At 39.9% G+C, this 18,617-nt stretch overlaps 1 protein-coding gene across 3 annotated transcripts; it reads right to left on the bottom strand.

Annotated features, from left to right (window-relative positions):
* Nucleotides 1–3,515: 3,515 nt before the first annotated feature.
* On the bottom strand, nucleotides 3,516–16,038 carry LOC107039565 (cyclin-dependent kinase inhibitor 1). 3 transcript variants are annotated; one of them, XM_015259252.1, is made up of 3 exons: nucleotides 15,906–16,038; nucleotides 4,640–4,811; nucleotides 3,516–4,222 (listed from the first exon to the last, which is right to left on the bottom strand). In XM_015259252.1, exons 1-3 carry the CDS (start codon nucleotides 15,923–15,925, stop codon nucleotides 4,037–4,039), a joined length of 378 nt encoding a protein of 125 aa, XP_015114738.1. In that variant the 5' UTR covers nucleotides 15,926–16,038; the 3' UTR covers nucleotides 3,516–4,036. The 3 variants fall into 3 exon arrangements, with proteins under 3 accessions (XP_015114738.1, XP_015114739.1, XP_015114740.1); XM_015259253.1 differs by lacking the exon at nucleotides 15,906–16,038 and adding an exon at nucleotides 7,032–7,190; XM_015259254.1 differs by lacking the exon at nucleotides 15,906–16,038 and adding an exon at nucleotides 4,882–4,980.
* Between the last annotated feature and the right edge of the window lie 2,579 nt (nucleotides 16,039–18,617).

Raw genomic sequence — 18,617 nt, 5'->3', positions numbered from 1 at the left:
AAAAATACGTGAATTTATGTCAATTAATGGCTATTCTTCTTTTACTCATCAATATTATTTCCTAAATTTTAGGATATCTTCTAATTATTTTCTTATGACCCTTATGACCCTTGGCCCTTAGGAGCCTAAAGGTCCCAAGGGTCCGTAGGGGCACAAAGATCAACTTCTTTGTCCCTTGTTGTAACATCAAATAGAATTATAATCAAATAATCAAATAAGGTAATTTTCATGGCTTCCAAAAAAGGTCCATTAACTTTTTACTCCAACCCCATCTTCCCTTCAAAATAAACCCTCTTCACCGCGACTTCAATCATCGAACTAATGATACCGAGAAATACAGCACAGGGTGATGACTGGAAATCCGTTGTTATTGTTTCATACTATCCAATGTTTTGACAAGTCGATTAGCGTAACCACCGCTGGCCCTCTCAATGGTCCCTCGAGGCTCCCCGGGGGTAAACTCCCCGACAATGAATGGAAATTCACAACTCAACAGAAATTACAAATCCTCACGACGTGACTTGCGTCAATGGCGATTTACTACTCAAATATCTTCATTTTTTCATAAAGTCATAAAGTTGGATACACGGGGAGAAAGATTCAATCAAAATTACCGGAAAGATAACGTAAAGATGACGTTTCGAAACGTTACGGAACAAGTTGTTCCGTAATTTTCCCCAACGATTGAGAAATTTTACGGAACGGAACGTAGAAATAACTCACCGACTTCATAAAAATTGCTGAACGTTCAAGAATTTTTTATTTTCGAGGCACAATAAGTCGCCAAGTTTCTGTAAGATTTTACTTCTTCGGGATAAATTACGTGGCAATTTCGTACTTTGTTCGGTGATGAACCTGAAAATTCACCGAACACTTCAGATTTCTTCTCTTCCATGCCTATAAAAATTGCCGGAAAACAATTCTCCATTGCGGATTACGTGAATTGTTCCGTAATTTCTACTGAATATTTCTCTCCGTGTACTCTTAAAACTACATTCTCAAAATCAATTTGATTTGCAGGGGTGATTAACGCGTATTATGTATTTACTCAAAAATCCCCGGGTAACGCAAGTTTAACCGTTTATTTGCATACTGGCCGAGATTATTCGGCCGAGTTTATCCTTGTGCGTTTGGCGATGTGTCAACGTCGACACGTTCCACTACGCCCTGGGCTTCTCCACGAATTTTGAGTGGGGGATATTGCCAAGTCTTATCTTGTTTTCGCGACTGAGCCCGCCATTCCCCACTTTCAGGGACGCACAGCGAAAACAACCAATTATTATCATTATTTTATTTATTTATTTTCTCCAAGAGATTGATTTTTACTGAAAGTTTTATTTTCATTCGCACCTGTTGGTCGATTATTTCCGGAAGATGTATCAGCGAAATTCAGGAGAATGGGTTTATTTTTCCGATGAGGAATGCAGTTAGTTGATTTATTTAATGGAATTAATGGGAGTAATTGTTGTGGGGTTTAAGTAGTCGCGACTTTTCATTGATAATCGTCAATTTACTTCATTGCCGCCTGACGATTTTATTGGCGGGCGGGAAAGCTGAGAGATGGTCTCGTGGCCTCGTGTATGCTCTTGTAAACACCCAGCGAAAACTCTCGGCGAGTCAAGCGTAGATGAACGATCACGCGGGACAGCTAAATCGGGGTTTTGAAATTATTGACTCGTTTGGTGTTGATAATTATTTTTCCCCGCCGGTTCCGCGAGAGTTTCTGGGGTCTTGACATTTTTACTTGGCTCTGGGTCGTAACCGGAGGGTCAGTGGATTTTTTTCAATGCGAAATTCACGGTTTTGAGGGAGGAATGACGAAAAAATAAAAAATTCTGAGACTTCATTTTTCATGCAGGCGTGGAGTTGGGTAGCCACGCGGGTGCCATGGCCTCCGCGGCATTTTCTAGAGTTACGAGTTGTGTAGGTGGCGCTGGGGGCCTTGGCGCGACGCTTGAATTTAAATTTTTTTGTATTTATTCGTTTGATTATATTGCAGTATTTTATTTTACTTCCATTTCCGTCTTCACAATTGGATTAATTCAGTTATATCCATTCTTATTCTTATTATATATATTTTCCTTTCCTTTATTCATAAGTTACAAAATTGAATGAAGTGAAATTATGTTGAGATGTTTCGGTTGAAAAGTCAAACTAATGCAAAAAAATTGGAAAATTCTTCTGCTCAGTGTTTGTCTCCAAAATTGCACAGAGAAAGGCGGAAGCATCCGCTTGCATTAACCTCAAATTCATATTTTCGTCTTCTATTCGTTATCAGAAGTACTCGCGCACCAGTGGTTCATAAGCTCGCTGATTAATTCTTTATACCACTTGATAGTGGGCACAAGGTGAGGTGGAAAACGAGATCTGGGTTAGAAGCGCGACTGCGATACTTTCCCTTTCAATCGCGACGGGGCTTACACATACAGCCAACGAGTTCGCTGAAATCAGAAATAAAATGAAATAAAATATTGAGCTTATCAGAGCCATCGTACGTGGAAACCCGTTCAAGCGCGTTCTGACGAGTTACGATTTTTATAATTAAAGCAATTGCATCAGCAGAGGATGAATCAATGAGAGGTATTCTTTTTTTGCGAGCCTGGGATTTTTATTTTGAATGAAATGCGTTGTATTTTTGGTTTCACGAAAGGAGATTATGGGATTTTTTGTATTTTAGCTTTGACGAATTTCATTGTTCGCGGGGCTACAATTATGTACGACTTCCGTGGGAATTTCGGTAACGGAAATGCAATCTGTACAGTCGAGAGAGCGACAGGTTCTAAGCAGGAATAAGAATAAGACGAGCCGAGTCGAATAATTTTACATTGCATGATAAAAAAAGAAAAAAATTTCTTAACGTGCAAATATTTGATAACAAGTAATTCCAACAGAAATTTTCAATTTTCAACCGTGGAAACATCCTCGAAGAACCCATTCTCACCATTTATGACTCCTTGTAGAGTACGAGGCTGGAAAAAAAGACTCATTCCCCTTAGGTCAGCAGTACATGCACCAGCTCCCCTAAAAGATTGAAAATTCCAATGGGGAATTTATTCGGAATCAATTATGAAATTCATACAATTGGAACATTTCTATTGAAATAAATCTTACGAGTTCATTGATTTTCAACGAAAACTATCGTTGAAATAACTAGGAAAACATTCGAGGAAGAGTCTTGTTCGATTCTAACATTTCATTTCTTCGAGTTAAGTGACAGATGTACCCTTTAATGAAATTTTCTTCAGCACCCTCCTTCCTGTACAGCACTCGACCTCTCTTGATGACGGAAGACACGCGCGTCCCGGGAATCCGACACAGTAGAGGTTGTAGATCTTTGGGAGCCGCGACTGAACAAGCGTCAATCTGTAATATCACGCTGGGAGAAAGCATTTCTCGGATCTGTGAAACAAGGCGTCTTTTTATGGTAATTATAAAGCTACCCAAAATTAGTTTAGTCCGCCGCTTCACTGATTTTTCGAGATAATCGCCGGATAACGGGACAGAAAGACATTCTCTAAAGAGAAATTTTTCAACATTTATTATCGTTTTCCTTGCATTAGTTCTTTGTACATACGTTATTGCACAATTAGTGAATTTCGTGCCCTACGACTCTCTTCGTTTGGCCTTTTATTCAGCCGATTAATATCACGCTTACAAAATCGGGGGTAAATATATTAATTGTATACATTAATATGACAAAGGGATAATAAATTAATCGTGGGGAGGCATAATTATTGTTTTTCACATTTGACTAGAGTCGAAAATTTTGAAGAAAAATTTTACACTTAATAATTTAGATATTAAAATCACTAATTAATTTTGAAAACCATCACAAATTATTCTTTCACATGATTCATCTCACTCGAATGGTCTACAGGTACATCATCAATATCAAATTCAAGTCTTTTCCAACCACGTGGTTTAAATAAATGTAAAAAATACTGAACGGTCTCGTCCAATAGTAAATTGATAATAAAAAAATGAGTGAGAGAATTTTCGTTAGGTATTAGTATTCTCGATTTTGAGAATAGAATTATTAACTAGTCTCTCTGGTGCTCTCGTCTGAGAGCTGAGCATTTCCGGTGGTGGTTGAGTTTTCGTCTGGCTCTTGGGCTGGAGGGGGCGATTCGTCGGGTGGAAAGTCCTCGTCTGCTTTTATCCACTCGTAGCGACCTGGCAGTGGTTCACCTTTATCGAAATCAAAATTCCATTTTTCTTTGGCCTATAAAATGAAAAAAAAAAAATTCAGCAAGGGGAGGTTCGCCTCGGGAACAAAACTTTTGCGTTTTTGGAGAGAAAAAAACTTCAAAACTATTTTCCGACCGCTAAAAATTGGAGATTGGAATTTTTTCTAGTAACAAAAATCAACTTTTGTAAAATCCCCAACGTATTTTTTTTCGAAATAGTTTTTTAAATATGATCACAAATTTTCGCTTCTTAATCGTGAAAAATACGGGAGAAGATATGTTTTGAAGTCCATTGGTCAACCTGAAAAAAGTCATTATTTTCCGTACTTAAAATATTGTCATCTTGCATTTTTGTCACGAAATTAAAAATGCATTTTAACACGCTGTTTTCAACCGATACCAACGAGACTTCAAAAATAAATACCAATTTCAATTACTCAACAATTACATACTTGCTCGAAGCTTTCTCGCGCCTTCTCGACGAACCTATTGGCCTCGTTATCAGCATTCCCCTGTGGCTCAGTGGTCGCCTCGTCCTCATCGTCCTTGAACAGTCGTCTCCTCACATTTTTCAACTTCAACGCCTGAGTCTCACCATTTCCCTCCTCCATCGCCAGTCTCGCACTGAAATTCAACTCCTCAAAATTAATTCCTCTTATATACCCCCTCCGAGACCACTAATATTTTTACACACGTTATTTTCGCAATTATTCAACCAAGAGAAATAATCACAACGATTCTCCGCACTTCTGTTGATAAAATAAATAAAGTCACGACGAAGGTCACGAGTTAAATGCACTCTTGCACTCTAATGTTTTGTAAATACTATGGCGCGTGCCTGGAGGCAATGGAGACCCGAGGTGCGTCACGATGACGATAAAATAAAAGCGGTAAAGAAGGGATAGGCCGCATTGTATCGAATGCAAGAGAAACGGGACACGAGAGAGCCGCATAGTCTCGTCGTTGTTGTTGACTTGGTTTTATTGTTCTGTCAGTTTCTAAGTACCGTTCAACGGATGTGTCATTGGTGGTTCAACTTCCGCTGTTGCTTCACAAATCCATGCCTTTACCAATAATAAATTTATAGAGAACTCTTTCAATGTTGGAAAGAATCGATCAATTATTCCTGGAATTTTCATGATGGAATGACGGCATTTTAATGCGAATCATTATGTGTAAGAGCCAGTGACGTTTCGGATGAAGTCATTTCATAAAATATGAACGTTTTTATGGGCCAAGTATGCTCTCATTTGGGTTGAAATGTTTTCCATATCGAGAAAAAGATACAGGAAAAATTGCGTGGCAATTTAAATAATTGTTTAGCGCAATAGGAAACTTTTTAAAACATTTGATTTTTTAAATTGAAGTATCTGGAAAATTATGGAATTTTTTTGAACAACATAATTCTGGAAATTTCGAAAGAAAGTGAATTGTTTCCAACGGATGAATTATTTGCCCGTTTTAAGGTATAGGATACAGTAGACTTTCGCTAGTTGCTCATCGAAAGGGCTATAGGGGTAGCATTTCCAAGGAATGACCAACTTTTCAGCGGCCCCCACTCCTCAACCAATGCCGACCCAAGTTCTCAGAAAAATGAGAGGGAAGAATAGTTTTATTTTTTAATAAAATTATTTGGACCTCTGTGTTTACGTACAGAGGACGAAAGAAAGCGATAAGACGGCCGAGAGTGGGGGCAGCGCTAGAGCGTCCGAGAAGGGGATCAGGGGAAAACGGGCAACTAACGGGAGTGCAACTAGCGAGAGTCTACTGTATAATATAATAAACATAACTTAAATCCAGAAGATGCAACTCTGAAATAAGTTCTAAACGGAAGTTCATATTGTTTAATTTCTATTGTTTAACAAAATAATTGTAGCGAGAATTAGATGGATTAATTTTTTAGTTTCGTTAAAGTTAGAATTCGCGTAAGAAATTATCAATGAGGAACAATTTTTTCAAAGCATTTTAAATTTATTTATCCTCACTACACTCAACGGTTGACGTGGAGTTTGGATATACTACTTCAATTCAAATTGTCCGTTACGCGATGTTGCCGGAACCTTGCGAAACGTGTCTGGACAGTGTAGAGCGAATTCGGCAACGCTGGAACCTAAATAACACGCGGCGACTCCCTATGAATATTCAGCGTTATTCAAATTACATTTTGCCCAGAATTAGTATTTTTTTAAATAGTCATTGTTTATAAATTATTTATTGACAATGCTCGTAATTATAAAAAACTGCAAGTTTTTAAATATTTTCTAATGGTTTAATATCGAGATTCAAATTCAGACCTGCAAAGTTCTAATAATAAAATAATATATCCTGCTTACATAAAAATCGGAGAAAAATTCAGTAGCGAAATTGTAAAACGGTTCAAGTCTCATCTCCCAGTTGAATTTTTGAGGAATATTTCCGAATCTAAGGGAGATAGCGAAATTATCGTAATAACATTATTATTAACATTATTTTGGGGAAAAGTGCGAAACGAATATGCCCCATCCAGTGAACGCGAATTGCTCAAAAATTCAATATTATAGACTTCAAGTAATGCAGATACATTCTGCCAAGGTAACGAAAGAGCCTTGAAGACAAATTTTCATATCCCACTATTCCCTATCAGCAAACACTTTGCACACTCGCGTGCCACCAATAACTGTGCGCTCACTGATTAGACCGTCCGTCAAGGCCGTTTTTCTCCACACAAACGTCAACACTCTAGCTCTTTAAATCGCGTGTATCCCAGGAATTTCCTATCTCGATAGCCACGTGGAAATGCAGGACAAAACTCAGACTCGAATCCACATATAATCCCAATTATTGCGAATATGTGACAACACTCACAGCATTTCCGCGAATTACGCGACTCTTTCTGCTTGATATTGACGTATTGAGAGCCTGTGGGGATCATCGACGACTTCTCAGCGATGATTCACTATTGTTGTCGTGTGGGGAGCAATTTTTTCCCCTGGAAACGCGGGGCCAACAAACTGGATAAGACGCGACCGGTGTAGACACTGCTAGGAATCGATAGCTTTATCGTGGGGGTGCGTGAGCGGTTTATTGGGGGTCCTGCGCGCGCACGTGTATTGTCCCGCCTCGCGAGGCACTGAATGTGCTGACACTATTGCAGCGACGCCAATTAACATATTCGCGGGTAAACAAAGTCGAGCTCGATTGGTCCAATGATCTAATGATTTACTCGTCGGTAACAAATTTTCGTCACTTGGGCGTAAAGTGGAGCTTACCACCCGAGCCTTTGGCTCGGGCACGACTCCTTTATTTCGCCTCCCTAGGTTAGAAATATAGTATTGTGTCATTAGGTCCGATAAACCGCGATTCTAACCTCGCTTCGCGTTCGCTCCGTCAGATCGCGGTTTTTGGGGTGAAACGATAATACTTTTTCGTCACTAGACGAAAATTGCGGTTTTCGGGCCCAATGATAAAATAGTTATTCTCGTCACAAGGACGCAATGCACTAGATTACGGCCGAGTGTAAAGTCACGAGCAGGTGGCGCTGTCGAGGCGAAGCCGAGGCCAATCTGTTGCATTATGTCCGCGAACTGTGCCTTTTTTCGTTTACAAGTAAACGAAAAGACTTTTCGTTCAGGAGTAAACGAAACGTACTCTACGCGATTCGCTGTTTTCGCGCCCAGTGACAGAAAACATTCTTCATTACTAGCACCGATAAACCGCGATTTTAACCTCGTTCGCTTTTTTCTCTTAGTGACGAAAAAGTATTATCTGACGAATGTGTCCTCGCCTTCGGCTCGGATTACACTCACGTTCGTCAGGAATACTTTCATCGCCGTGTGACATACAATATTTTGTGTCCCGAAAACCGCGATGTGACCGCGCGAAGCGAGGTTAAAATCGCGGTTTATCGGGCCTAGTGACAAAAAATAACTTTATCGCGTGATGGCATAATGCCCTACTTCGGCACGCGGTGAAGGGGCTCAAAAGGCCCACCAGATTTTTTTCTATGCAAAAAACGGAGTTTTACCAGAATTGTCAGCGAATTTTCGCGATCCGCTATTCCGTAATTTTCGTTTGACTTTTTTCACAATTTTTTGCTGATTTTTTTTTGTTTCGTAATCTAACCTCTCCTCAATTAATACCGATTCCAGGCTCCGAACCCTGAGGCAACCTCGAAAAATCCCCCACCACACCAGCCACAAGTGAAGCTCACTCTGCTGCGATCAACGGAGGCTGAAGTGCAACTGACAGAATAGAAGGTAAGTGCGCGTCAGCTAGTTGTGCATTCGCGTTCTAGCCTAGATTCTCCACTGACCGCGACCATGTGGGAGGGGGGTAGGTTCCCCCCTCCCTCCCCCCCTTGACCGGGACAATGCACTACACTGTCCATTGTGCGGTCATTCATCCCGCTGGCATGCATTCTCCCTCGGAAGAAAAGAAAATGCCCAATCCTCCAGCTTTGTTTACAAAAATCACGCAATACTTTGACTTCCTGATTCTCATGAGATTGAACGACCAATGGAGAATCGTGTGTTTAAACATGGGATGAATGACCGCATAAAAATATTCATGGACATAACGGCTACTCCTGTATGTATGCAACTCCTCCGTCCAATGCGAAAATCTCATGGGAGGAGCTCTGTGATAACCACATCATGCGGTGAAGGCATTGCCATGTGCATTCTCATGTGGAGGCTTACTTCGTCAACAAGAGGGATAAAAAAAATCACGAGGCACACTTCTTTCTTGTTTATGGTGAGGAGAATATATTAAGAGGAGGGGTAGTGTTTTATGACGGTGTAAATAGAGTTTTAGGGGTAATGGGGAGAGGAATCATTGCGGTTGAATTAATTGAAATTCTTGGGGCTTTAATTTCATTTTAATTCTGGGGTAAATGACGGCTGATGCGGTGTAATTATTTTTAGATTGGAGGAATGCTTCCTAATTGTGCATTCCAGTTGATTGGAGATTGAAAGTTGGAATTAAATTGGACAGGCAGGGAAATTTTTTGATGAAGGAGAGAAGACAGTTCGTCTTGGTGAAATTAGTTTTTGATTCTGAATGGATGCTTTGTAATCGTTGAAATTTGAGTTTTGGATTTTTTGTGTTTGGTGTGTGATTGGCGATAGATTTAATCAATCCATTGTTCTTTCTACTCATCTATTTATTTTTTCTGCTCATGAAATTCTTGAGGTGATTCATCGTTGACGAACCCATTACCCATTTAAATGGCATTCGTGTTAACAGAGGTCATGGAGTCATAAATAATCGAATCGCTGCTGCAATTGAGGACAGCTTTGTCATATTTTCGACGGGCATGTGACTGTTAGAATTTTTGAGGGAGAACGTGAGTCGTGCAGCCTTTTTTATCCACTTAGCAACGGAAGTTTATGGGAATCCTTGACGAAGCGCATGTCCTATGTGTCTTTGAGACGTGGTTAACCGAGCACGACTCGTCCATGCATCGTTCTGTTGTCATGCGATTCTTTCTAGTGCGAGTCATACGTGAGCCGTCCGCCTTAAATCGATTGCTCCGGCTTGGAGCGAGTGGGAGAATGCGATTGTTTCAACTTGTGGTCGAGACATAGTCAGGAACGATTCTCGATATCCATACGTGGATGGGAGGATGAGATTAAAATGGTCTATGAAAATTGTTTATTTGCGGTCGAAACTGCTGAAGAATTTGAACAAGGAGAGGTCCTTTTACTTGTTTGTTTAAACAAATGGGATTTCCGAACATGAATAATGAGATAACTCAACACAGAAGAATAAGATGAGTCTTTTGAACAAAAAGTGGACCAGTAAATACGGAATCAACATTTACTTGGCGAAAAAATTCGATTTTGGCAAAAGTCGACTTTCCCCGGGAAAAATCCAAGATATGACACTTTTGGCCTCGGGTGAAAAAATTTTTTTTTTCATTTTTGACTTTTCCCCCATACTGTTGATAGTTCTGGATAGCCCGTCCCTCAAATAACCGAAATCTACTTTCACTGGGCAAAAAAAAACAATTTTGGCGAAAGTTGACTTTTCCCCTGAAAAAATCCAAGATATGACACTTTTGGCCTCGGGTGAAAAAATTTGTTTTTTCATTTTCGACTTTTCCCCCATACTGTTGATAGTTCTGGATAGCCCGTCCCTCAAATAATCGGAATTCACTTTCACTGGGCGAAAAAAATCGATTTTGGCGAAAGTTGACTTTTCCCGGGAAAAATCCAAGATCTGACACTTTGGCCCCGGGTGAAAATTTTTTTTTTTCATTTTTGACTTTTCCCCCGTACTGTTGATAGTTTTGGATAGCCCGTCCCTCAAATAATCGGAATTCACTTTCACTGGGCGAAAAAAATCGATTTTGGCGAAAGTTGACTTTTCCCCTCAAAAAATCCAAGATATGACACTTTCGGCCTCGGGTGAAAAAATTTTTTTTTTCAATTTTGACTTTTCCCCCATACTGTTGATGGTTCTGGATAGCCCGTCCCTTAAATAACCGGAATCCACTTTCACTGGGCAAAAAAAAACAATTTTGGCGAAAGTTGACTTTTCCCCTGAAAAAATCCAAGATATGACACTTTCGGCCTCGGGTGAAAAAATTTGTTTTTTCATTTTCGACTTTTCCCCCATACTGTTGATAGTTCTGGATAGCCCGTCCCTCAAATAATCGGAATTCACTTTCACTGGGCGAAAAAAATCGATTTTGGCGAAAGTTGACTTTTCCCCTCAAAAAATCCAAGATATGACACTTTTGGCCTCGGGTGAAAAAATTTGTTTTTTCATTTTCGACTTTTCCCCCATACTATTGATAGTTCTGGATAGCCCGTCCCTCAAATAATCGGAATTCACTTTCACTGGGCGAAAAAAATCGATTTGGCCGAAAATCGACTTCTGCCCTGAAAAAATCCAATAACTGGCTCTTGACTCAGTGAAAATGAAAATTTCATCTGTGTTCAATGTATATTCACTCCTCATACTGTAGAATTACACATTGTTTATATTTATAACACTTTAAATCAATTTCATCGGAATCAACCAAAACAGTTGCAAATGAATTCATCAAAACGAAGTAATCGTAATTTAATTCATCGAACTGAAATGTTTCATCAGCCAAGAAACGAAAATTGGTGTAGTCTTCTCTATGCAGGCGAATTAGGAAATAGAGACATTGTTTGTTTAGACACCTTCGACGGAGACTAATTAGGGAGGGGCACTTCTGACAGAGGGAGGGCAGAGGAGGCTCGCGTGACTCATTCCAATAGAAGGTGACCGAAGGGTCTTCGCAATTCATTCACCGGGCTGAGATGCATATATTCATTCACAGCGCTACACCACCGTGACGACTGAGATAGAAAAACCCCTGTTAATGCCTTCGGCATTAACTTCCTCGTCCTCGACATATGCTGAATCTCGGGGGCCAACTGCTGTTTCCTGCCCATTTCTTCAACCTTAAAATCTGTTCCCAAACTCAATCTTGTGATAAGAAAGTACGAGGGGACGTGTGGACATCAATTTTTGGAATCAGTGACATTTGAATATTTTTCCGCTGCGGGGGAAATGATTTTTATCTCAAACGACTCTTTTTAATATATAGTTTGGCAGATCCCCAATTGATTTCTGTCAATAGACAATAGTGTCGATGAATGCTAAAAAAACGTGAAAAAAAAAGTTGAAAAAAAGTTCGACTCTGCAAAAAAAAGAGTAATTCCTCCGACAATAGTGAATTGCTGATGAGATCTCACTTCAGTGATTGATAAATATTAGGAACGGCCAAAATATCTCGATATTTTTTGTGCGCGGATTCATGTTTTTAAAAAATTTATTCTCTAGAATTTTAGGGCCTGGGGTGACACACAAAGGCGTTCATTAGTCGCATTTCCCTGAACTCTTTGGCCGTGATTTTTTGTTACGGCCCCAAGTGGCCCCTCGCTATTTTCTCCCCTGATTTCATTCACTTCCCCCTCGACTCGTTTAAATATACGTTATGAAGACACTGGTTTCCCTTTCTGGGTACCACCTTTTCCACTCGCTTCCTGGCCGGACGGCGCTCCTCATCCGGGAGAGGGAGGTTTCCACCTCGGGTGAAAAGTCGTTTTTTTTTTTCAAGTCAACGAACAGGCGTATGTAAACAGGGTGGCTAAATACCTCTTCCGTGGTAGAACGGATACAGATTTAACGCTCTTTTCCAGTTTTTATTTTTTTATGGACTTTCATCCGCTCGTACCTCCAATCGGTTCCACTCTTAATGTCAAAAAAAATTATTTCTTCCTTTCTTTCATATGTCATTAGAACGGTTCGTGGAGGGCGGAATGATATCCCGAGGGAATAATTGCGTTGTCTCATACATTAGAAAAATGATTTGTTTGAATCCATCCATGATTTTAATTTAATTTGGATGTTCAACAGAAATAACCAACAAAAACATCAAATTTCATTATCATTTGAGGCAGTATATTCAGATATTTCTTCCATGATTTTTTCATTTTTCTTTGGAATGGAAGCTTTGTGTTTGTTTTAATTTAAATCTTGAATTTTTTGTGTTATATCGACCCAGTATGATCCAAAAAGCCCCGCTTATTTTTTTTGCTATTTTAACTTTTCACTCGAACCACCTTAAAATTCCAATGAAAATACCAGGGATGTTTTTTGTTCCTGTACAGGTACTTGAAGTAGTCTCCTCCTTTGTCCCTCGGCTATTTCCATGAAACCACCGTAGAAATTCCCCCGCCATAAAGAGAAAACCCCGCCATAAACCCGGCAGTTTCCAACCTAGGCCAACCTCCCAATCGATACATTTTCTCCCCACAACAAAATCGCTCGGTTATACATGATTCACCGTCTCTAGTGTATATTTTCGCGAGGGCCCTGACCTCGCCCGCACTCTTCTCTTAACCGAGGTCAGTGCGTATATGTACATGACGGCACGGCCCACAGCCGCGGATTATAACGGCCCAGTACAGCACAACCCAATCCTCTCTCTTGTACCAACACAATCCGCAAACTTCCAAAACACATTTGCAAATTGAATTTCCCCACGCAGTGAACAATAACACGTCCTTCTCGTTGTGATAACACTCCCAGAGGACAGCCATGCGAAATAATTTTTACTCCACTGTATTGCCATCTGATAAAGCGATAAATCAACTTCAATTGTCGTCATTGAAAAGAAAAGAATAATTTTCTTGATCATGGCATGACGAGTGTGTCAAAGCTTGTGGAGAACATGGCAGACAAGTCGGCAATTGAATTATTGTTATTGTCACAAAGGTCATGAGGGTCAGAATAAGGTTCACAAGGGTCCGAATAAGGGTTATGAAGAGATTGAAGGTCATAAGGGTCAGAATAAAGATCATTAAGGATCCAAATAAGGTCAAAAGGGTCAGATTAAGGGCCTAAATAAAGGTCACAATGATCAAATTAAGGGGTACAAGGGTCAGCATAAGGGTTACAACGGTCAGATTAACGGTCACAAGATTAAGGGTCCAAATAAGGGCAAAAAGGTCAGATTAAGGGTCTAAATAAGGTTCACAAGGATTAGATTAAGGTTCACAAGGGTCAGAGTAAGGGTCGAAATAAGGAACATGGGGGTCAAACACCAAGTGTCACCAGGGTCAAAATAAGGGTCACGAGGGTTACAATGAAAGTAAAAAAAAATAGATAATTTTTTTGTCAACAATGATATTCTTAATTTCGCAAAAAAAAATGCAGTTCAATTCGGTAATCGTTTTTGCCTTGATTAATGAAGCCAAGAGACACGGCAAAAGGCCAATAAAAAAGTCCAAAACCAACAAATAAAACTGGAGCATAAAGAAGAAATGCGTTCCAAGAAAGCCGTGGGCGTTTATTGCGCGTACCATGCAGAATCGAGTGCACACCATCCAGAAATTGCAGCCAAGGCGCCCTTCGGCATCTTGCGATTCCCCTCGAAGACCCCGTAGGGATCTCTTCACCGTACAAACACTCAGGAATTCTCATCTTTCGGGGATACCTTTGAAGACCGCAATTACCCGGGGCAATCGGCCTCGAATTGCGTGTACCCGAGCGCAAAATAAACCTGAGTCATACTGAGAATTTACTCGAACAGAAGAACAAGAGGAGTAAAGCAAATGGAGTGGTTTTTGCGAGGGCTATCACTCAGTGATGCTGACATCATGGCGCCATTTCTTGATGAAATCAACTTTAAATCGCCGATGGAGTCGAACAGAATCATTGAATCATTACGATCGTAAACCAAACAACAAGCTTTATTTTGAGACTAATGATCGCAAGTTGAGGTATTAATAAAAATTTTGATAATCGAATAAATTGAAAAATGCGTCTTCGAAAATTTCAGATCATATTTAAAAAACTATTGCGAAAAAAAATACGTTGGGGATTTTCGTTGAGTTGATTGTTCGATTGAAGAAAATTGATTCTCCACTTTTGAGTGGCAGGAGACGATTATGACCTACAAAATCAGATTCCTGAGGAAAAATTGCAAGAAAAATAGTATTTTCAATTTTTTTTTGTCGAAAAACGAAAAAGATTTTTTCCAGGGTGAACCTTCCCTCAAGTTTTGATTTTTAATTTGGCGTGGAAACCACGAGATGACAATGTTCTAGGCCCGGAATTATATCGATGAGCTGAACAACATGACATGACAGCTCCTTATCCCCTCGTTATCCCCACAGTTCGCCAAGAAATCGCGATTTCTCACTGAAATTCGCACCAACGGAAGCCTACATCCGCCCTTTTCCCGGATATCAGGGTGACAGAGAGATGATCCAATTGTTCGTCCGAAAAACCGCGGCTTCCCGCCGCTGCGGCCACACAGAGTGAATACAAAATCCCCGGGAGTCGAGACAATGACAAAAACCACGGGGAAACACAAGACATTCGAGAAGTTGATGAGAAAAGGGGCGTGAGGGGGTAATGTTACACGTTACACTGTAAATCCCGTATGTAACGTTAGATATCGGGGGTGGAGATGAGGACCGGATGGGATGCGACTCGATGTAGCCACTTGAGAGTGTCAGGGTACAGTGCAGCTCACTTTTTTTTGTTTATCTTCATTCCTCTATATGCGTCACTTGGTGGATTTTAAACTACATGGAACAAAGAGAGTATTGAAAACTCCTGGGGGCACCCAGGAAAATAGTTCTTTCGAATCAAATAAATCTTTATTTAAATATTAAATAAATAAATAATCAATATTGAATAATGATTATTAATAATAAAAATAATATAATAATATTAAATAATATTTAGTTAAATATTTATTTATATTTATTTGAATTTTTTTACTTATTTCAAGAATATTTTCATCACTTGAGCGTAAAGTGAAATTTTACGCATTTTAAACTCCGGAAAATATTTTTTTTACCAATAAAATATAGAAACCTGTTTACTTGGTATAAATACCGAATTTATCAATAGTAAAGAAACATTTATTTAATATAAACAAAACTTGGAATGAAAATTTTTGTTTAATTAAGAAAAAACATTATTTTACCATTTAAATAAACCTATTTATTTGATTGAAATAATCATTTTTCTGGGTGTGGCATGAAAGTCTGGAAATTATCCACCGTTGAGGAAAATGAAAACATGTGCTACATAGGAAGAACGGATTTTTAAATTTCGGAGTGATAGGAATGGAGCCAATGAAAGCCGAGAGAAAGGAAATGACCGAGTGGAAATAGAACAGATCCGAACAAAGGGGTCGAGTCTTTCCCACAGAAAGATGAAAATTGTCTGGGTTTATAACTTTACCGGTGTCTGGCGGCCAACATGTCCCTGGATAGTTGGAGAGAGTCCCAGGCACCTTTGTTGTTGATGAAGAAATTTACGATGTGACACTTGGAATATGTTTCACTCGCTCGGTCGTGGGGAGACTGAACCTGTGTCTTTCTGTTTCTCTACTCGTGAACTCTACTGTCGCGATTCCGCGATAAGCGCATGCGGCCACGAGTGTACATACCACGCGCCGCATCCCCACTTGGATGGATAAACGTGCTCGAACACGTGTGCGACGCATTGCCCTTGCAGATAGATGTTTTTTTTTTCTATCGGTTGAGAGGGGAAAAAATCGGTTGAGGGTTTGAGGTTTTTTTATTATTTCACTTTCTCTGGTTCAATGTCAATTGGGGTGTGATGGTGAGGGTAATTCTTTCGGTGGGAAAATTCGATGTAATTTGACACGAAATATTCATATTACGTTGAAAATTCAAATAAATTAAGCAATTTTCGTCTCTATGCTGCTTAAAATTCTGGAATTGTACTGAATTTTCCGCGAAACCTGAAATGTCATTATTTTCGTCCAACAGTGCGACGTAAAATATTTAAGTGGCTTTTACCATTTCTCCATTAGAAATTGTAAAAACCACTTAAATATTTTACAAACGAATTCAATTAACCGTTCACTTACCTCAATAATGATGATTTTCACATCAGTCAAGAGAAAAAATACCCTTCCAGAATAAGCAATAGAAATAATGATTCCCAGAGGCGAAAAGCCCTCCCTGAATTTTAAAAGCTGCATTCGACCCCTCGAGAAGTGCATCCGCCAGTCCTATTTACGTCTCAAAAAGATGAAAGATTTCCAGGGCATAGAAGTCATTTCTCCGTTCCCCAAGTAGTTTAAATACCCCTCGCTACCCAACACCGGAGAGCCATACACGCACGCTGCGGTTCTATTTCCGTAATCTCCGAGCGTCGAGGAAACGAGAAAAAAAATTATCATCAAACCTCATCACTTTTCAGATAGGCGAACCGCTTTCCTACTGGTTTTCAGTTCTCTAGGTCAGTGTCGAGGGGGAAAAAATGCGTGGAGGACAGTCCAACCATTGGAGCTTGACCTTTAACCTTTGATTGTCTTTCTGGAGACAAAGAGATAATGCGCGGTGGAACAAAACTAAACTATTTATGGAGGGAAGTGCTCAGCTGGATGAGAGGGTTGGATGCATTTGTTGCTGTATTTTTACTCGTTTTCTTTGAGGCATCGAGTCGCGACAAAGGGACGAGCGACGAAGGGGTGAAAGGGGGGATGTTTCAAACGCTAGGGGAGAGACCGCGTGCGGCCGGACGCCCCAACAGTTTATTTCCGGAATGAAAGCGAAAGCCCAATCCTCCCATTTCTCTTTTGCTTCCGAACGGGAGCTAATCGTTCTAATTTAATTTTTGGATTTTTTCGATTACGGCAGAGGCTTTGTATAAGATACCTCTCTATAAGATACCTCGCGCTCCGAATTCCACTCTCCTACTGTCCCTGAGGTATATTATACGAAGCCTCCACTGTATATCGGTCCAGTATGATCCAAAAAGTCCGAGGCGAAGGTGTAAATGTGCTCTACAAGTTATCAGTATTTTCGAGTTTTGATTATGTTTGGTCTATCAATAACCAAACAGACCCGTTTTACAGCACATGCTCGTGATAAGGGACGCGTATCATGGTGAAATGACAATGGCATGCGGCCATTATATGAGTAATGTGTTCACAAATACATTACCAACGTGAGAACCGTGAAAAGTCATTAACCATTGTGTGACAAATCGATGGTAATTGAATTCTGTGGCGAGGCTAAATAGCAGACGCAAGCGGGCAAAATTTAAGAGTATGATTGATTCTGGGTTTGATTTCTGGATAACCGCAGAGGAAAAGGGTTTCTGGTTTCGGGTAACAATCCCCGGATTTCCAAACATGTCAAACGAGTCTTGTTTATAGAGGAAAATTTATCAACAAATATTTTATCCATAAGTTGCAAGTTTGCTATCATATCATTATTATTGTTTCATTTAAGGGTTCATTTGTTTTCTGAGATTATTAGACAGGCGAAAAACTAGTATCCCTTGTTTTGAATAAAACAAAGATTTTTCGGGAGCAAAATACGAATGGGAGTATCGAATAACGAAGGAGTAGTGCTAGAAATGAGATTTCTTGGGTGTACAGAGAATGCAATTTTTTTTAACTGCTAAATCTATTTTTGCGACAAAAATTTTTCATTCCGGCGCACTCTCTGCATGTTTGGCACAAAAAAAATCCTTTTTTGATAATTTTCAAAAGCTATTCTCTTGGCACAAGTAAGACTTGTTTGAGAACTTTCGTCGTTTTTCTCTCAGTGTGGGCATCCATTTAGAGCACATAATCTCTCCCCCATGAGAAGTAAAATCAAGAAAGAAGGAGTCGAGGTCGACCTCAAATGTACTCTAGCCCGTTGAAATCTCCAGTTTTTTATTCACTCAAATCTTAAAAATATGAGGCTTTCAGGGTCTTATCTGCGAATTTACGAATGGCCCCGTCATATCGAGTAGAAGCGTTCCCGACGGCGAAATGAACGCGCCCGAAGAATGTCGTAGCAGTTCTGAGTAAAGGTCGCTGCACCGCGCTCGAGAGTTCATCAGAATTCCGAGTCAATTTCCTCCCCCAAAACAATCATCATTTCAGTCCGATTCTTGGACCCATAGGAAGTCAATCATTACGCAGGA

This window comes from Diachasma alloeum, unplaced genomic scaffold (genome assembly GCF_001412515.2).
Source record: "Diachasma alloeum isolate Michigan unplaced genomic scaffold, Dall2.0 Dall_scaffold_00301, whole genome shotgun sequence".
In the NCBI taxonomy this organism is placed as follows: domain Eukaryota; kingdom Metazoa; phylum Arthropoda; class Insecta; order Hymenoptera; family Braconidae; genus Diachasma; species Diachasma alloeum.
The sequence above is the reverse complement of the archived record's forward strand: the minus strand, read 5'-3'. Positions and strand labels throughout refer to the sequence as shown.